This window comes from Lissotriton helveticus, chromosome 1_1 (genome assembly GCF_964261635.1).
Source record: "Lissotriton helveticus chromosome 1_1, aLisHel1.1, whole genome shotgun sequence".
Lineage (NCBI taxonomy): Eukaryota > Metazoa > Chordata > Amphibia > Caudata > Salamandridae > Lissotriton > Lissotriton helveticus.
The window spans coordinates 1718694648-1718712229 of NC_136057.1; the positions used below are offsets into that span (position 1 = coordinate 1718694648).

The 17582-nt window shown below is 40.0% G+C and overlaps 1 protein-coding gene across 1 annotated transcript in view; it reads right to left on the reverse strand.

Moving 5' to 3' along the window:
* Nucleotides 1–4156: 4156 nt before the first annotated feature.
* The window catches only part of LOC144833050 (aquaporin-2-like), a 41957-nt gene continuing 28531 nt past the window's right edge, over nt 4157–17582 (reverse strand). The window contains exons 3-4 of the mRNA XM_078689140.1: nt 14298–14378; nt 4157–5470 (exon numbers count right to left, since the gene is read on the reverse strand). Of these exons, the coding sequence (XP_078545266.1) occupies nt 5288–5470; nt 14298–14378 (264 nt within the window). The 3' untranslated portion in view covers nt 4157–5287. The remainder of the gene's footprint in view (nt 5471–14297; nt 14379–17582) is intronic.

The window sequence follows — 17582 nt, forward strand, 5'->3', positions numbered from 1 at the left end:
GTGCGACTACACAACTTTGTGGCTAAGCTACACGTGGATAACGATATAAAGACACGTCTTCTAGATTTCCTGGAACATGGATTGAAACTATATGCCGAACTGAAGCAGGAGAGACGTTGTACTGAAGGAGATAAAGCTGTTTGACATGATCACTAAAGCTAAACTTCCACGTTTTAATTGCACTAGTAAGAGATTCGTACAAATTAGCCACTAAAAAATAGGTTACAAAAAAAACAACTTTTGCAAGCACATAGAGAGATGGATGTAGCAAAGGAAAGGGGTGAATATATTAATGACATTCCGTTGCATGATCTTCTTCCTACAAACAAATTATTTGATGGAGATGCTGCAACCAAACCAGTGAAGCACAAACTCGTACAAGAGCTCGAAAAAAACTTCAATTTGAAAAGGTGTCCTCAGCTAGAAATGCTGTTGTTGTGGACTATATGTCACAATTGCGAATGGTCAAGATTCCATGTATGCAAAAGTTCAGAGAGGTCGTTCAGACTGTTCTACAGATATGAAAATCAGCGTGTACCTTGCAAGAACTGCACATTGTCTTTGACAGTTATTTTGAACTATCTGTCAAAGAATGTGAAAGAAGCAGACAATTTACCTTGCCTGCATCAACAATTCAACACCTATACCTGTGCAACTTAATAAAGTCTGGTCATCTACATTGAACAAGATGAACTTGGAGATGTTAACTCACCAAAACATTGCTGATGCCTCAGTAAACATTGAATTTCCAATTATTGCAAGTGGAATGATTGACAATGAGGAGTTGGTGCCTGCAGAGATTTGTTAAAAAATGTACAGGCAATATTGTTCAAGAACTTAACAGCAAATTGGAGGAAGCTGACCTTTGTGTTGTGTCACATGTTGAGTGGGCTGTTCAAAATGATTCCAATCGAGTCATTGTACTGTGAAATGACACAGGTTGTATTTATTATTGTGCTACTTAGATTTGTTGCAATGTTCACAAGTCAAGAATTGTCAGAGTTATGGATATGTTATGGAACAGGTGAGAAAAGACACTTAATTCGGCTTCATATTCTGTACAAGAAACTTGACCCAGAGATGCCCAGTGTTCTTATCAATTCATATATTCTTATGGGTGATGACACTATGAGCAAAATTAGAACAAAGCTTAGAGCTTTAACTGCTGAACCTGTGAAGTTTCTAAAAGGATTTGCTGAGACAGAAGAAGAATGTGACTTGAAAAATACAGTGTGTGTAGAAAACAAGTTTTGACTGTCACAAATTTTGATGATCTCGGTACAGTAAGTTCAAGAGATTAGTCTTGCTAAGCGACTGTCCACTGACATCATGGTTTGTGCGTGGACACATTAAAAAGCATTCTACTTGATCAGAAGATGTGTAAATGTTTTGGATCACGCATATGTAGAGAAAGATCTGTGTGAATTTGGTTGGGGAAAATATTGATGTGGTGTTATAACCTACACATTTCTAAACCCTCTAACCACAGAGCTTACATGTACATGCACTTGCAAAATCTGTGCTACAAAAGATTGTCCCGGTTGATATGCCCTTCTCAAATGTTCAACATTCTGCAAATGTACCATGAGCGATTGCCGAAACAAACAAATAAAGTGAACTGTGAAAATGTGTCTAAACTAGGAATAAAAAACAATATTTTTTTCCTATTTGGGTCATAAAGATTTTGGAAAATGGTGGAAGGGTTTGCACAGAGGAGTTATTTTCTAGCTATGTAAGACTACTTGACCCCAACACCTATGTATTGAAAGTAAAACTAAGTATAAAGGTCTAATTGTTCCTGATATATTACATCATCACTGCAACACATCAACCATTTTTTTAAATGTTGTCCATAAAATTCGTCCTGAATCAGTAATGTCTACCCAAGTCAAACCATTTTTCTAATGATCCTAAAACACAAATCGAAAATTAAGTTCTTTGGACAACAATTTTTTTATGGAGGTATTTCAGGGGCCCGGTATTATTTATTCTGTGCTGGCAGATTGAGCAGATTTTTGCTAGCTGCCTCAATTAGCTACTACCAAACAGAAGTTGCAACAACAAAAACGTTATAGCACTGTACTTCTACAGTGAAAATAAAACATAATATTATCCTATTGTCCCTGTCTCTATTTACCAACCAGTTCCCTCTTTTTCTCCACTGCTGTACTTTGAAACCTTTCCTTCTATTATATCATTGAAGCAATGCAGTTGTATTAGGGACTAGGAATACTAACTTGGAGTGTTACTTTCTAATGCAGAAAAATGTGAGTTTGTTATAATAAACTCCATCACTTGCTGTAAAGATGATTATACAAAAATATCAGATGATCACGTTTCTTCGATCCTTAATGCAGAGGAGGTGTGACAGCACGGAGCTTCCCCTCAGCAGTGCCAATGTCAAAAAACAGCCTGCCTCCATCTTGTATCCAAGAACCCACACACCTCTCTAAGCACTGTACATACCATATGTTATTATCATCCCCTTTATGCAAATTTCACTTCATTTTCAGTAGGTTTGAAGGGATCGAGGGCAATGTTCCCTAATTTGTGTAGCAATGAAAGTTGTGTGTGGCTTATGCCAAGGCTGCATGCACTGAGGACATGCAGCAATTCCATATGCAGACAAGAGCAGTGCCAATTTTCAAAATCAGCAGATTAGATCACATGACAGGATGTTCCCAAACTCCCTTTCTCATTTGATCTAGTCTGCCTTACAATCCTCAACAGGTAATGGGGCAGGCGGTTCCTTCTCCCAACCCTGGCTGCCCCCGAGAGGCCTGCATACACACCGCACTATTTGTGAGGGTTAAGAATGAGGAACACTGATGTGGTGTTTGCTCGTTCTGTGTTTACATAGTACTTGATACATTTGACAAAGCTGTGGATTTTTCGCATTGCTATTCTGGGCACCACCGCGAACTGCGTGGTTGAATACGATGTTTGATGTAGTGTGTCATATATGGGAGGTTTATTTTAAAACATGGTGTGGTGGAAATTACATCACTCAAGTATGAGGTGCTGCAGACAGTATGAGAATTGATGCAGTCATCTATACCTACCATTTTGTGTTTGCACAGCGACTTTTTTGTTACGTCTGAAATTCGAGGTGATTGTAAGTTTTGTAATGGTGATTCAGGGCTATGCAAAAAACGTAAATAACTCACAACTGTTAAGGTGGGTTCAGATGTTCTTAAAACCCCGGAAAATGTCTGAAAAAATGGAACGTCCTCTATTGTGGCAGCAAACCAATTTGTCTCACGATTCAGGAACCCTTCTCTATGGCTCTACTTTCAAATGGCCTTGCATTTGCATAGAATAAAATAAAAAATCTTCCTAATAATCTTGACAAATACCCATTTAAAGAATTACGCTGAACCAAAGCACCACAGCTCCACTAGTGGCTGTTTCTGGCTTACATTTCAATCAACCGTTTTAGTATTTCAATTTCTTTATAATCCATGTAGACTTGCCTTCCCAGTGTAGCAATAAACATCTCTAGAAGTGGGATTTCTCTTCAGGGGCAGTAAATCACTAAGGGCCTAATTTGGATGTCAGTCGGATTTGCCTCTGATTGACTTATCAGCGATTTCGGAACTACCCAACCTCGGGTCGGCGGTCTGAAAATGCAATTGCGATGTGACCACACATAATGCGGTCACAGACGCCCATTTCTCCATGGGAGCTTGTGCGGCTTTCAGAAACTGTCTGCAGCACAAGCTCCCATAGAATCCCACGGTGCCTGCCACATGGTGCAGGGATTTACGGTGTCCACTTGCCCACAACCAGAGACCACGGAAGAAGAGGGGGCCTACTAGGGGCCCGCAAAGTCACTTTCCAACAGGCTTTCCATGTCCGAAAGCCCAACATGGAAAGTCTCTCAGAAACCAACATCCTAATCAAGACAGCGGAAACGCCATCTGTATGGGATCATGTGGTGGTTCTGAATGGCCGATGGGCTCCTTGAGCCCATCAGTAGTCAGTTGGATTGACTGGCCCGTTTCAAATCCAATTACCGTCATTGAAATACAGTGGTCAGATTTCAAACCTTGGATACGGTGGCTTTCTGACCGACATCCAAATTAGGCCGTAAATGTAATAATACAATGATAACTGTCTGGTGCAACTGAGACCCAATGTTAAAATGGGCTGAGAATATGAGAAACGTTTTAACATTTATTTCTTCATGAGACAAGGGATTGAAAGAGAAAAAACATAAAGGAATACAAATGAATGTTTTGTTTCTTCCAGCCGCTTACTAAGCTACAATACAAAGTATATCCCTCCATAACAATTCAGAAATTTAACCATTCATTATGCATAATAATCCAGCTGAAAGCTTCTTTACAGTTTGAAGGACAATTAAAAGTATGTGTTTCTTTCTTACAGCACATGACCGGCCTTCAGCCTATCCAGACACTGACAAACACAATTTTCATTCTTAAATTAAAGGAAGTAGCAGTGTCTTCCTCTGTTTCCAGCACAGCCTGCCACACATCAGAAGAGAAAGGGTAGTTTTCATGCCCATCACATCTTATGAGGTCTGGGTTACCCAGAAAATTATGATTTTAGTAAAACATCTTTCAATATAATACACACACTTGCAGGAGCTTTCAGTCAGTCCTCTTCACCCATTGATCAGTTGTTGGGTCATACACCTTTTTCCTCCACCCACCATCCAGCATGAGGCAATGGGCCAGCCCACTTCAGCCACTGTGAGTGACGGCATTCTACTCTTTCACAAGAAGCATGGCTACACACAGAGTAGCTCCTTTTAGTGCCAAGAACTACTATGGCAGTGTTTGTTTTTTGTTGCCAAAACACGTTTCATATTTTTATTTTGTTTAACACTGGCAAGGGCCAAGCAGCTCTCACAACAATGTTTTATGAAAACCATGACAAAAAGAATTAAGCATTGACAAAGCCAAAGTAATTGGCAGCCAACACCAGACTGTTTGGCTTTGCCAGTACTTGTTAAACTAGGGACAGGCAACAGTGAAATATCCCTTTGTTGTCTCTTTTGGTTCTGAGAGTGGTCAGCATGCCCCCACAGAGACTGTAGGATCTGGGAAATAGAAGGCTGTGACCTCATGCAGCCTGCAGGGAACATACATCCCCAGTGTAAGAAGTAAAGAAAGTCTTTTATCTACATGTATGTCTCACACATTTACACGGTTGAGACATTAAAATGTGGGCACAATGTAGACAATATGACCGGCTTAAACGACTTAGATGGTTGGGTTACTGGCCTACACTTTCTTAAATACTGTGAAAAACACTTTCATATCTAAGAGCATTCAATTGACTTCCTTCTTCGTTGGTCTTGACGTGATTCCCATTCCTCTTCTTCGTCACAGGTTCCTGTCAGAATTGCGATCTTTTGCGCTGCACTTCTCTTGGTTGGGTATAGAAGGTAGTTATAAACCAAAGCTGCCAGGATTCCCCCAACCAGTGGGCCCACCCAGAAAACCTATAGAAACAGAAACACAAAAATAGTGAGTTGTGAGTAAAATGCCTTGTCTGATTTTGTACACACTGATATGTGCTCCATTGTTCATACCTCTCTGACCCATACCCACCTCACAGAAATCCATAAAGATTGCCAATTGTCCTTGTCCCTCAGTGGACATGAAATCCCTCCAGCCATCCATCAATGTAATTAACCTCTCAAAATGTCCAACAAACACTCAAACCATTCATAAAAATCACTACTTCTATTCGTGAAATTTTTCAACTGTCCATCAACCACACCACCTCTCACTCTGTCCAACAAACTCATTAATTATCCTTCAATCCCCACCACCTCTCTACCAGTCAAACCCCTCCTCCAATTTCATGCAGATCACATTCCTCTCCCATCCATCCATCGCTATTTATCCAAGTTATCCGTCTCTCTATCTTTCCCTTTCTCAACCTCCTTTCACCATCCATAAAAAGTAAATCCTGGACTTCTTGTCTATCACATTTATCTAAATTAATCATTAATTACGTTTTTCCATTGTCAGCAAACCCTCCAACCATCCACCAAAATGTCCACCTTGCTAACCTTAAACAAACACTACCCACCCACACCCCATATGTTCAAGCTCCTGCTGCTAAACTCTGCCAACGTTATCTTTTCCATTAGCCCCCTATAGTACCTTTTTTAAAGCTCCAGTCTCCTTCAGTATATGTGATGCAGTGACATCACCAATTAAAGATGCTAACTTCACTTGACCGCAAGGTATCCATATGATTTGTTATGAATCTAAACCTTTTTGTAGTTTTTGTGCACACTGCTCTCCTTTACTTCTATTAAATTGATAAACATTCCCCCTAATTAAGCTGCACCTTTGTAGCAATGATAGACCCGCCCCCCTCCTAACAATACCAACTCAAGCCTAATGCTAATTAAGTAAGGACTATCGGCCTTATTTTGAGTTTTGTGGCTGGGTACTCCTTCACAACATGGTGTATATCCAATCTCCCGTACTGCAGGTGCCATAGGCCATAATGCACTTGTAATGCAGGGGGCTGGGCATCGCCATGTTCGTGATGGAATATCCCATCCTCCAAACTCTAAATATGGCCCTTTGTGTTTGGTACATAAAAGATTATTGCTTCTGTCCACCAGAATTCTACTTGTAGAACAATATACTAGAAACAAATATAATTTTATTACGGTTTTAGACGGCGATAACTGTGTTTTAAAGAATTACGAGGTTTATGTAGGTTGCATGGAAACGTTGCTATTCATTTTGCAGTTTTATATGTCTGCATCTGTTTTCTTTTGTACTGGATTAGTTAATGGAATTCAGAAATCCAACTAAACCATTAGGGAATTCACTAACAGCTTTTAAAGGCTGCATGGCCTCCTCAATGAGAGGTGAATAGAATTGAACATGCTGGTAAGTCTTCTGAAGACTAATTCACACTAGTTATGCAGTTCAAAACCTTTGTTCTTTACATGGTGGAGACCAATCCTCCTGGCTACCCTGCTGGAGCAGGAACAAAACTTCTTCTCAGCCTCACCACACTGGGGGGCCTTATTTATGAGGCCTTGCAACACTTTTGTGCCTCCGATAGGTCACTTTTTGTGATGCACCGGTGGCATAACAAATGCACCATGTTGCGCCCTATTTACAAAGTGACACATCTAAGCAGATGCGTCAATTTGTAAAGCCCTGCGCTACATTATACCTGCGTCCGGTATAATGTACGCAGGGAGGGCGTTCTGGCGTAGAAAAACCCCGATTTTACTGCGCCACTTCTAGGATGCCACTACGTCCAAATCTTATGCCTGCCTCAGAGCAGGCATCAGACTGACGCAGGCACATTTAACATGGAACTTGCCCATGTGTAATGACCCACTGCTGAAGTTGCATCACTTTTACAACACAGTCCAGCAATGGGTCATTACTGCGCCTACAGATATGTCAGAAAAACGGACGTATCTGTAACTCCTTGCGACATGAAGTGCCGTACATTAACGTTGGCGCATCCATCGTGTCACAAGGAGAACGCATGACTGTTGCATTGCTGTTTTCACGCATTGATGAAACAGTTTTCTTTAATGAGGCCCTCGATCTTTATGAGGTACTGGAGAAATATTCTCAAAGACAAAAAGGATCTCCAGCATAAACAGTGAGCTGTCCTCCTCCTTAAAATCACAGAAAAATACAGGTGAGAAGCTCCATTCAATGAGAGTGGTGTACGAACTTGTAGACAGGCAACAATATTGAGTCTAAACCTGTCAGATCCTATGCTGAACTGCCGACATACAAAATGTTTATGATCTGCTGGGAAAAAGATAATTAGCTGTACTGTAACATGAGAAACTGCTCAGCGTCGCACATTATGTTTAAATATTGGCACATTAGCGTTCTACATTTTTATTGTTTTTGCTAAACATTTATTTTTTTAGAATGATGTATTTATAGTTCCTTTCTACAGCGCTACGAGGCCTCCGGGTAGAAGTGCGCTATATAAATACAATACATTTACATAAAATGTAATGTTTTTAATAACTATGCATAAATACAATTTACCCTACCTTACTGGTGAGCTGTATGTGAAGACACTTCTCACCAGATTTTGCTGAGGTCACTTTGGTGTAAAGATAGTGATAGATATGTATGCAATTCTCTCTTTAAGGTTAGAAAATGCACAAACAGAAATCCACTTTTGTCTATATAGTACCTTGCTCTGACCCACTGATATTTTTAAAGTTACTGTAACCTGAAACAACACCCGAACTTCCTGAGTGTTGCAGAAGCTTATTTAACCCTATAAAAGGCGTTATTTGGACTAACTCTGTCTTCCAAAGTTAGACCAACCATCTCCCCATTGCACTGATGGAGTTAGCGTATTTGCATCCTTGCTCTGGTCGCCCGAAATATGAAATTGCAGTGCTGGAAAAAATGAGGTGGCTTTGTAGCTGGGAGACCCAAATGTCTTGGAACCTGCAGTAAATGCTTCTGAAGCTGGGGCCAGTTGGCGATTCCTCCCTATTTCCTGGTTGTGCATGCACAAAGTAAATGATATGTGATTAGAAATGTCTATCCGAGGGATTCCCTTGTTCTCTTTAGAGTTGGAGGTACCCCACCAAATTTTCAGCCTCAGAGGTATAATCACTCAGCTGGCGGAAACCTTTGACAAATGGCCCCTCGGGTATTGGGCCATTTGTTAAAGTATCTCCACCTGCCTGCCCAATTTAGGGCAGATGGTCGGAAGTATTTCTTTCTTTTTCAGGACTGGCAGGAATAGCCTGGGATCCCAAATGGGGAACCCAAGGAAATGATCTAGACTGGCTGATATAAATCTCCCAGTATGTGAGAGATATTTCTTTTTTTTTGTTTTTCAGTAATATACTCCTGTTTTAGGACTTGGATTTTGAAGTAAGAAAATGATTTGCTAAACAGCTTAATAAAACAGGGCGTTTCAGTGCATTGAATGGGGCATGCCACAATAGCTGGTCTGCTTTAAGCACCAGCTGGTTGGTCCAAATGACCGGTATAGGACAGAAAGCTTTCCATACATTTCCGATTCCAAGCACTCAGTGCTTGTCAACCACTTCGGAAAAGTAATTAGAATGGAGATCAACATATAAATCTCTGTATTTTCTGCCCTCATTAGTAGTACCTTACGGAATGTGGGCGACAGTGGCATTTTTTAAAGCTGGCAGATATAAACGTTCAAAAAGGATCCATAAAAGGTGCCTAGATGTTAATTACTTATTTAGTACTTTCTTTTATTACTGTATCTTTTCGATGATAATTTTAAACTCTGAACAAGTAAGAGCAGGGAATCTAGTGGAAGGAACTGGAAGAGCAGTACTGAGATAGAGCATACATCTTCATGGATCAAGTGTAAGAATACAGTAACTTCATTAAAATCACCCTTATTCTGACATTCTCTGCAGTGGTAAAAAGTTCTCAATCATTGTGACTTTTACCAGAACCACATGAAATGGCAGTGCTTTAAATCTGGAGCTTCTTCACTGTTTGGAATTAATAACTTTTTCTACTGTGAAACAACAATTCTGAAGGCAAGGTTTGGTATTGTTGCTGCACATTGATCAGGCAATTCTGAAAGGTAACTTACACTTGTCATTTACTCTTACACTTTTGAGTAACTCTACTACTTTAGGAGTTGGAGCCAGATTTAGTAGTGTAAGTTACTAGTGACAAAACAGAAACAGTAGTAAGCCCAGCATCCCGAATAGTAAAAGACTGATATTACAGTTCTCCACGAAAGAAAATAATGGAGGTAGGGACTTCAAATAAAATTACATAAGATATAAAGTAAATTCGATTAAATGATTTAAAATAGATACAAATATAACTAAAATGTGTTAAAAATATCTGAAAAAAAATATTTACATTTAATTATAAAATATTTTAGCAACATTTTTGAATGCATAAAGGAATGTAGCAAGAATGTATGTTAGCATATATTATTACTTTTAGTTCATTCTATACACCACTTAACATTTAATAATTTGTAATTAGTTTTTACTGCTGGTGGGAATTTATGTTTTTTTTTTTAATTTAGACTTCACAAAAATATTTCGTTTTAACTTAATAGATTTAAATGAGCTGACATTATAATTCAAAAATTAGGTTCATTGTGCAGTACCATATTTTATTTTGCTTAACATTTAAAATACGTGTAAAAAGTTCATTTACATTAATGTTTAACATAAACAATTTTTACTAATTTAATATGGAGTTTAATAAACTTTTTTAAATCTTCCCTATACTTTGCCATCGGAGAGAACTCCCTTTGAAAAGGGATAGGTAAAAAAAAAAACGTTTATTTAACATGAAAATAATTAGTAGAAATAATTTAATTTTAAAAATGAATGCAATTACATTGGACATATTTATATAAATGTAGAACACATTTAAAAAGAAATGCTACAGCATTTAACACTGAATGTTGAATTAAATGAAGTTTAAAATAAAAAAGTAAATTCCCTCCTACTTTAAATAAATACTTTCTTTATTATGCAATAATAATTACAAAAAGTGATATATAGAAATAATTAAAATTAATGTCATTATATTTACAAAAAAATATTTGTTACAATAATTGATGAATCTAGTAAAGTTTGTGAAAACATTTTCATAAATAAATACTCAAAACCCTCTATTGGCTGCCCATACTTAAAAGGATTCTCTTCAAGATCCTTGAAATCACCTTGAGAACTCTCAGGTCAATGTGACATAAATAACTAAGGGCCAGAATTAAACCCTATATCACCCAACGGCTTCTGAGATCATCTCCTGAAAACTTTCTAACACCTCCCTGCTTTCACCTGTCGTCCAGAGGGAGAAAGTCAATGGTCCTGGTAACGAAAGCTTGGAATAGTTTTCCCACCCAGCTGAGATTTGCGCAGTCTGAACCCATGTTCAAGAAACTTTTGAAAACCTGTATCTTTGCTGCCCCAGACAATATAGTGTTGTCACTCATCTGATCATTTTCCCGACTGTGCCTATTTACCTTCATACCACGAACCCCTGGTTTCAGCACCAAGATGCTCCGCGGAGTGAAAGCTGCGCTCCATAAATGCTCTCATTCATTTATTCTTTCATTCTTATCTTAACTTGTGTTTCATTGTACTGTGGGCCTTATTCATGAAAAGTGACGCATCGCTGCGTGAAAACAGCGATATGTCACTTTTCATTGCACCCTCCTTGCGACATGCTGGATCCATCATATTTACAGAATGATGTATCATGTCACAAGGAATTGAAGATACGTCAGTATTTCTAACATATCTGTAGGCGCAAAAATGACACATTGCTGGAGTGTGTCACAAAAATTACACAACTCCAGCAGTGAGTCATTTCACATGGGCAAGTCCCACGTGAAATGTGCCTGCGTCAGGCTTACGCCTGCCATGAGGCAGGCGTAAGATATTGACGCATTTGTGTCCTAGAAGTGGCGTAGTGAAATCTTATAGATTTCACTGCGTCACTTCAATGACCCTTTCTTGCGTCGGTACGCCCCCCCTGCATACATTATACCTAGCGCAGGTATAATGTGGCGCAGGGGTTTACAAAGTGACGCATCTACCTGGATGCGTCACTTTGTAAATATGGTGCAACAAGGCGCATTTGTTACACCGCTGGTGCGTCATAAAAAGTGACGCACCGGCGGTGCAAAAGTGACGCAAGGGCTCATAAATAAGCCCCTATTCAATGCTGTGAAAACACCTTCATTCGCTATTTGTTGGCGGTTCCTATTTCTACCGCCACTTTCAGCTGTCACAGGGAACTTGGTCTCTCATATATTTCTGATATTATAAAGATCAATCCCCTTCTTTTATGGCATAAGGTATGGGTTTCTACGGAGATGGGTATCCACAGAGACATAATCATGGATTGACTCAAGCTGGATAGGGTGGCGAATATGCCATGGATTAGCTATATAAAAATAATGACACATGACATAGGCAACCCGGGATATTTTGATAAACCTAGTAGTTTGGAAACTGTATCCAGAAAATCTCTAAAGGCACACTGCCTGAACTATCTAGAGAATAAACGCTGGCTTATTGAGAGAGAGAAGAAATCGGTCATGGACAATCATTTGATGGCCACATGCATAGGCCTACAACCCTACCTGGTATTAGTACAGAGTAGCTTTTCCCGCATGCTTTTGGCCCATTTTCGTTTTTTTTTAGATTGGTCACATTTCCTGAAATACATGATTGGACAAAACATTCTCCCATATGTCCATGTGACGATATCTCAATACAAACAACTATGCACTGCACTCTATTCGGTAAATACTATGTTGTACCGAGGAAAAGGTTTTTAATGCCTATTCTTAGAATATGGAACCTAAGACAATGTAGAACAGCTTTTTTAAGATTACAAATGTTGGAAAAGGAATATACCATCATGGTCATTTCTTTCTTCTTAAAGCCTGTTATCAGGTTCCAGAATACTATGTGAAGCTATTGTGAAAATCAGTGACTTTGTATCCCTTTGTGTGTATATATATGGATTTTATCTTGCCTTTTTTATATTAAGCATCACAATTATGAATATATGGATTGCACTGCTTATTCCTTTGTATTTTGTAATACAATTCATACAAATCTTTCGTTTTTAACTTTGTTAACATTGTGCTTTATTATTTTTGCTGAATCAAAATCGAATAAAGCTGACTTGATTGATTGATTGAATAAGCCCCTATGTTTTTAGGCCACTGACATTTTATTGCTATTTGGGGCTATGTCACACATACTCATCTGAGTACTATTTGCTCCTACCTTTCAATGATTTTTTTCACTCATGTAATTTGCATGCTCTACTCAATGTGATACTGGAGGATGCATACCTGTCTCTGAGTGGTGTATCTTGTTTTCTTTTTTATGTTTATACGTTTATGACCTAAGGAAAGTTTTACTACTACTCTACTTCTTTGTAACAATAAATTATATGTATTTATATTTAACCTATTTTAACTATTTTATTTTAATGTAACATTATGTAATGTGGGATTTTATTTTAACTCACTACCTCCATTATTTTCAATGAGACGGAGTTGCTTTACGAGTGGTTGGCCATGTGTAGGACTGGACTTACTTTACTTTCTAGATGGAGTAATTTACTGCTGGTGCGGATCCCTTTTTGGCTGTAGGAACTTTAACAGTGAAGATTATGAATACTCTTTTTTTGGGTGGGTAAAAATTCCGCCCTAACCTTTCCTATGCCCCTCTTGGTCTTACCTAAATGCCTCTCATTTAGTAGTAAGTATGTCCCTTTTTTCACCCCTCATCCTGGCCCCCCCACATCTACTGCTAAGTAGTAACTTACATGTGTGAGGATCTCACCATAGAAAAACTAGGAGAGGTGGAGATTTACACTTGTAGGTTTTTCATCAGGATTTTGTAGTCCTTTCGTAGTATTATTGTAGTACTTCTAAACATAGTAGAAAATGCAGTTTGTGAATAGTGCCGTGAGTATTCGCTTAGCCCTCAGATTTTTTTTCCCTGTGGCTAAAGATGAATATTACCTTTTCTAGTTCCTTGGTTCGATGCTTTTCATGCGGTTAAGTGAGCATGTTACTTTTATTTGTTTTCATAGTCCATGATTTTCAAGCTAAGGGCCTGTATACATGTACAGATGTTATTTATTGAAACTGATAAATAACAATACCGCTGGGTACGTTATTTATCGGCTGCAATAAGTAACGTCTATTACAACTTGGTGGCCAATAACATGCAGATTATGGTGTTTAACGCACCAAAATCCATGTGATACGGTAAATACCGTTTGCTTTACCCCAGCTAAATCTCGGCAGGATTAACCTGTCAAAATTTAATGAAGGTTGAGGTATTTAACTCATCCAATAATAATCAGATCCGTTAAATACCTAACAACTTGTAATTCCAACCCGTGCATAAACAGCAGTTTATGCATGGGTTCTAATATACCGACCAACACGTAATCATGATCTTAGATTACGTTTATCTTCAGCTGCATTTACCACTATCCCCTGGCCAGCAGTCCTAGTATTCCACCCAGCATGCACTACTTTTGTCTCTTTCTGTGCCTCTGGTGCCTAAGACATTGGTTCCCTTTACCTTTATCTGCTTTCGCTCTTTTCATCTGGCTCAGTGCTCCATGGGTCTCGTTGCTCCATTTTTGTCTTTCTCTAAGTTTTGGCCTCAGATTGAATACCTGACTTGCTGCAGCCTATGTCTTGCTCTTGGTGACCAGTGTTCCTATGGTTGGTGTCTGATTGTATTCAGACAGATCTGATGCCCTTGATGTCTGTTAGTTTCTACTATAAGATCTTACCCAGTGGTTATTGAATCGTTTCACAATGACTGCTGGCGATAGGGACCGGACAGGATTCATAGAGCAGCCAGTGTAGTATATCTGAGGAGAAAGAATGAAATACAACATCACTATTTGACATAATCGATTATTGAAACAATGATTCTGCATGTACAGCATTTGAGAAAAGACGGGAGTGTAGCAGTTGTATGTTTTTCAAACAGCCAGTATTTTTGGTAAACAATACGTTACACAGTCTGCTTCTAACAGTACAGGGACTCTGGGGCTGTTCAGAAAAGTAAATTGGTGCTTCTTGTGCTTCCCCTGAAGACTCCTGTCACCTCTTTTATGAAGTCCAGTACACTTAGCTATCACACTAGTCATTCGTATTTATTTCAAACATGTGGCAGGGCAAACCTGGCCAGGCACATGCATATATGCAATACCAACTTACAAAAGTAAATATTAAGAAAGTAGTTGGTGTTGATTCTCTAGCAAATCAACGTTGTAGAGACATAGGACCTTATTATGAGTCTGACAATCCACGTGTGGAAAAGTAAATTTTGCCATGTTATATGTGCCTACGTGTTCCCCATCCTATGTTATATGTGCATGATCGATATGCATGTATCCCCTTATGATCGATTAAAGACGCAATCATAGTTGTGTCCAACTCTAGTATGCCAGTTTCCAGTTCTCGTGAAAGTTACGAGTATTAGGCCTATGTTGCCACGTTTCACAGTGTGCACGTTAATTCATTGAATTGTCCCCGTTCCTAGGCCTCAAAAGGGCCCGGACACCAGATTCAAGCTCCAGTCTCCTGAACCCTCTCCGAGGAGCGATGCAGCCCCCACCTGCATCCCTGACCCTTCACTTACTTCCTGCCGCACAGTGCTCGGCCCGGCCTGGCTCTGCCTGCCTGTCTGCCAAGAGTATGTTATGCTTCTAGTTATCAGTCCAGCCCTCCTTCTCTGCATTCCTAAGCTACGGAATCGCATCAATAGTTCCAGCTATGGTCTAGTCTTTCTGTCTCCATGTAAGAGAAATACTGTATTAATATTCATAGATTATTCCTAGCACACGCAATACATGTAGAATACTGCATGCACCAGTCTTAGTGTCAAGTAGCCTTTGCCCTGATAACTTTTGGATTCTATCAACATGTACTCCAAACACCAGATACCAGATATGCTATAGGTACATGTCGTCCTGACACCGCAGACTTTAGTCTCCTCTTCTAGCGCAGAAGTCATAGCCCCCAGTTCTCCCTGGTAACACGTCATTGCCCGTTTGCGCGCACCACTAGGTTAAAGGTCCCAGCTGCTCAGGTAGCCCCCTCCATGTTTCCGCCCCATTTATGACACTTCTGTGACGTCTACATCACATGTCTATGTATACGCCCTGTACACGCCTTCTTGTTACACCCATTTTGTTCTTATCTTTCGCGACTGCTACGAGTTACGCCTACTGCTACGCCTATTGTATGCAATGTAATGTAATGTATTATACTATATATATGCTGCACTGTCGATGAGGCGTTGCAGCTGCCATCCAGTCCATTTCCGTACAGGCTATCCCGTTCCTGTCCCTTCCCTTATGCCTGATTAAAGCCTGTTAGACTCAGATACCTCGAATCCTGTCTCTTATTTATTGAGCTATCTGTTTTATTCACTGTATTCAAAAATAGTACCGGTAATTAATTATTTATTTACCACACACGGACTACCAGACTTGTAAGGGCGAGGCAGTGGTGGTCTTCCGACAACCCTATTATGACCAGGGCAGTCGAGCCACCCTAGGACCATTGCAACCGCCTGGGATTAGAGTGGTGTGGCGGTCTTGAGACCGCTATATGCTTGCCAAGCATATTACTAGTTTCTTCATCACCTCACTTTTAATGGGGGTGCGACCGCCATGAAAAATGTGATGCTGAGGAAATAAGAGGGGCCCTACAGGACACCCTTGTGCCTCTGCGCCATAAGGTACATGCAGGGGGGCACATGTTGTGCCCCCCCTGTGTGCATGCCCCCCCCCCCCCAGTATCTGTATGGCATGGACTGCAGCAGTCCATGCTGTCCAGGTACTGATTTTCATGTTCCCATTGCGGTGCCTATTTCATAGGCACTGCAGTGGGAACAACAAAGAACACCCCACCAGACAGCAGAAAACTCCTAATCTGGCAGGCAGTTCAAACATGGGTTTGGCGATGCTGGGCAGTACCGCTACTGCACAGACAAACCCATAATAAGGCCTTTAGTAAAGATTAACAGTAAGGGGGCTATTTACAAGCCCCTTGCGCCCATATTAAAAGTGGAGCACCGACGGTGCAAGGGGCTTGTAATTAAGGGTAACAAGCAAATATATAGGGCCTCATTTATGGTTTGTTTGCTGGCACCTTTGCACCACGGTGCAACGGCGCCTGCATTGCGGGATGATTATTTTTGTGCAGGAAAGGAAACCTACCTGTACAAAGAGTCTTTTTCCTCCTTCTATGTGTGCTGCAGAGTACAGCACACATAGAAAGAGGAAAAACTAGGAGAAATACAGATGTTTCTCCTCGTTGTGTCTCCCTTACGCCTCCCCTGGGGAGGCATACATTTTTGGCACTGCCTTAGACTTACGATTTCTTGTAAATATGCAGCAGTGTCAAAAAGCCATGGATGTTACTGAGGATGCCCCCAGCAACACCCGTAGTACACCGATTTTACCCAGTTTTCTGAGTGAAAGGGGCACCTATTTAAAAGACATATGCCAAATGTATGGCTGTAGTCGCAGCTCACTTCAGGAAACAAAAGATATTTGTTTATCCATATCTGGATGATTAGCTGAGAAAGAGCATGCCACCAGCCGAGTCAGAGAAACATTACCAACTTTGTATCAAGATGTTAACCAATCTGGGTCTCCAGGTCAACCTCAGAAAGTCAACAGCCTGTCTGGTCCAAAAGCTGCAATATCTGGGAGTAGTACTGGACACCCAATCAGCAAAAGAGTATCCTTCGGAGGAGAGATTATCATCAATCAAACTGAAGTGTCAGAATCTCCTACATATTCGCCTTCCATCAGCAAGACAGATTGCATCCCTACTAGGCTCGATGACTTCTTGCATCGTTCCAATTTGTTAAGCAAGACTTCACACAAGATCTCTCCAGCAATGTCTAGAAGTCCAGTGAAATCAGATACCGAACTGCTAAAAAGACAAACTAACAATATCACATCCTGTAATTCAGTCTCTCCCATGGTAAACTCAACCGAAAAACCTTTTGGTAGGAGTATCATTCCATCAGGATCTGCTAACTCAGACATTGA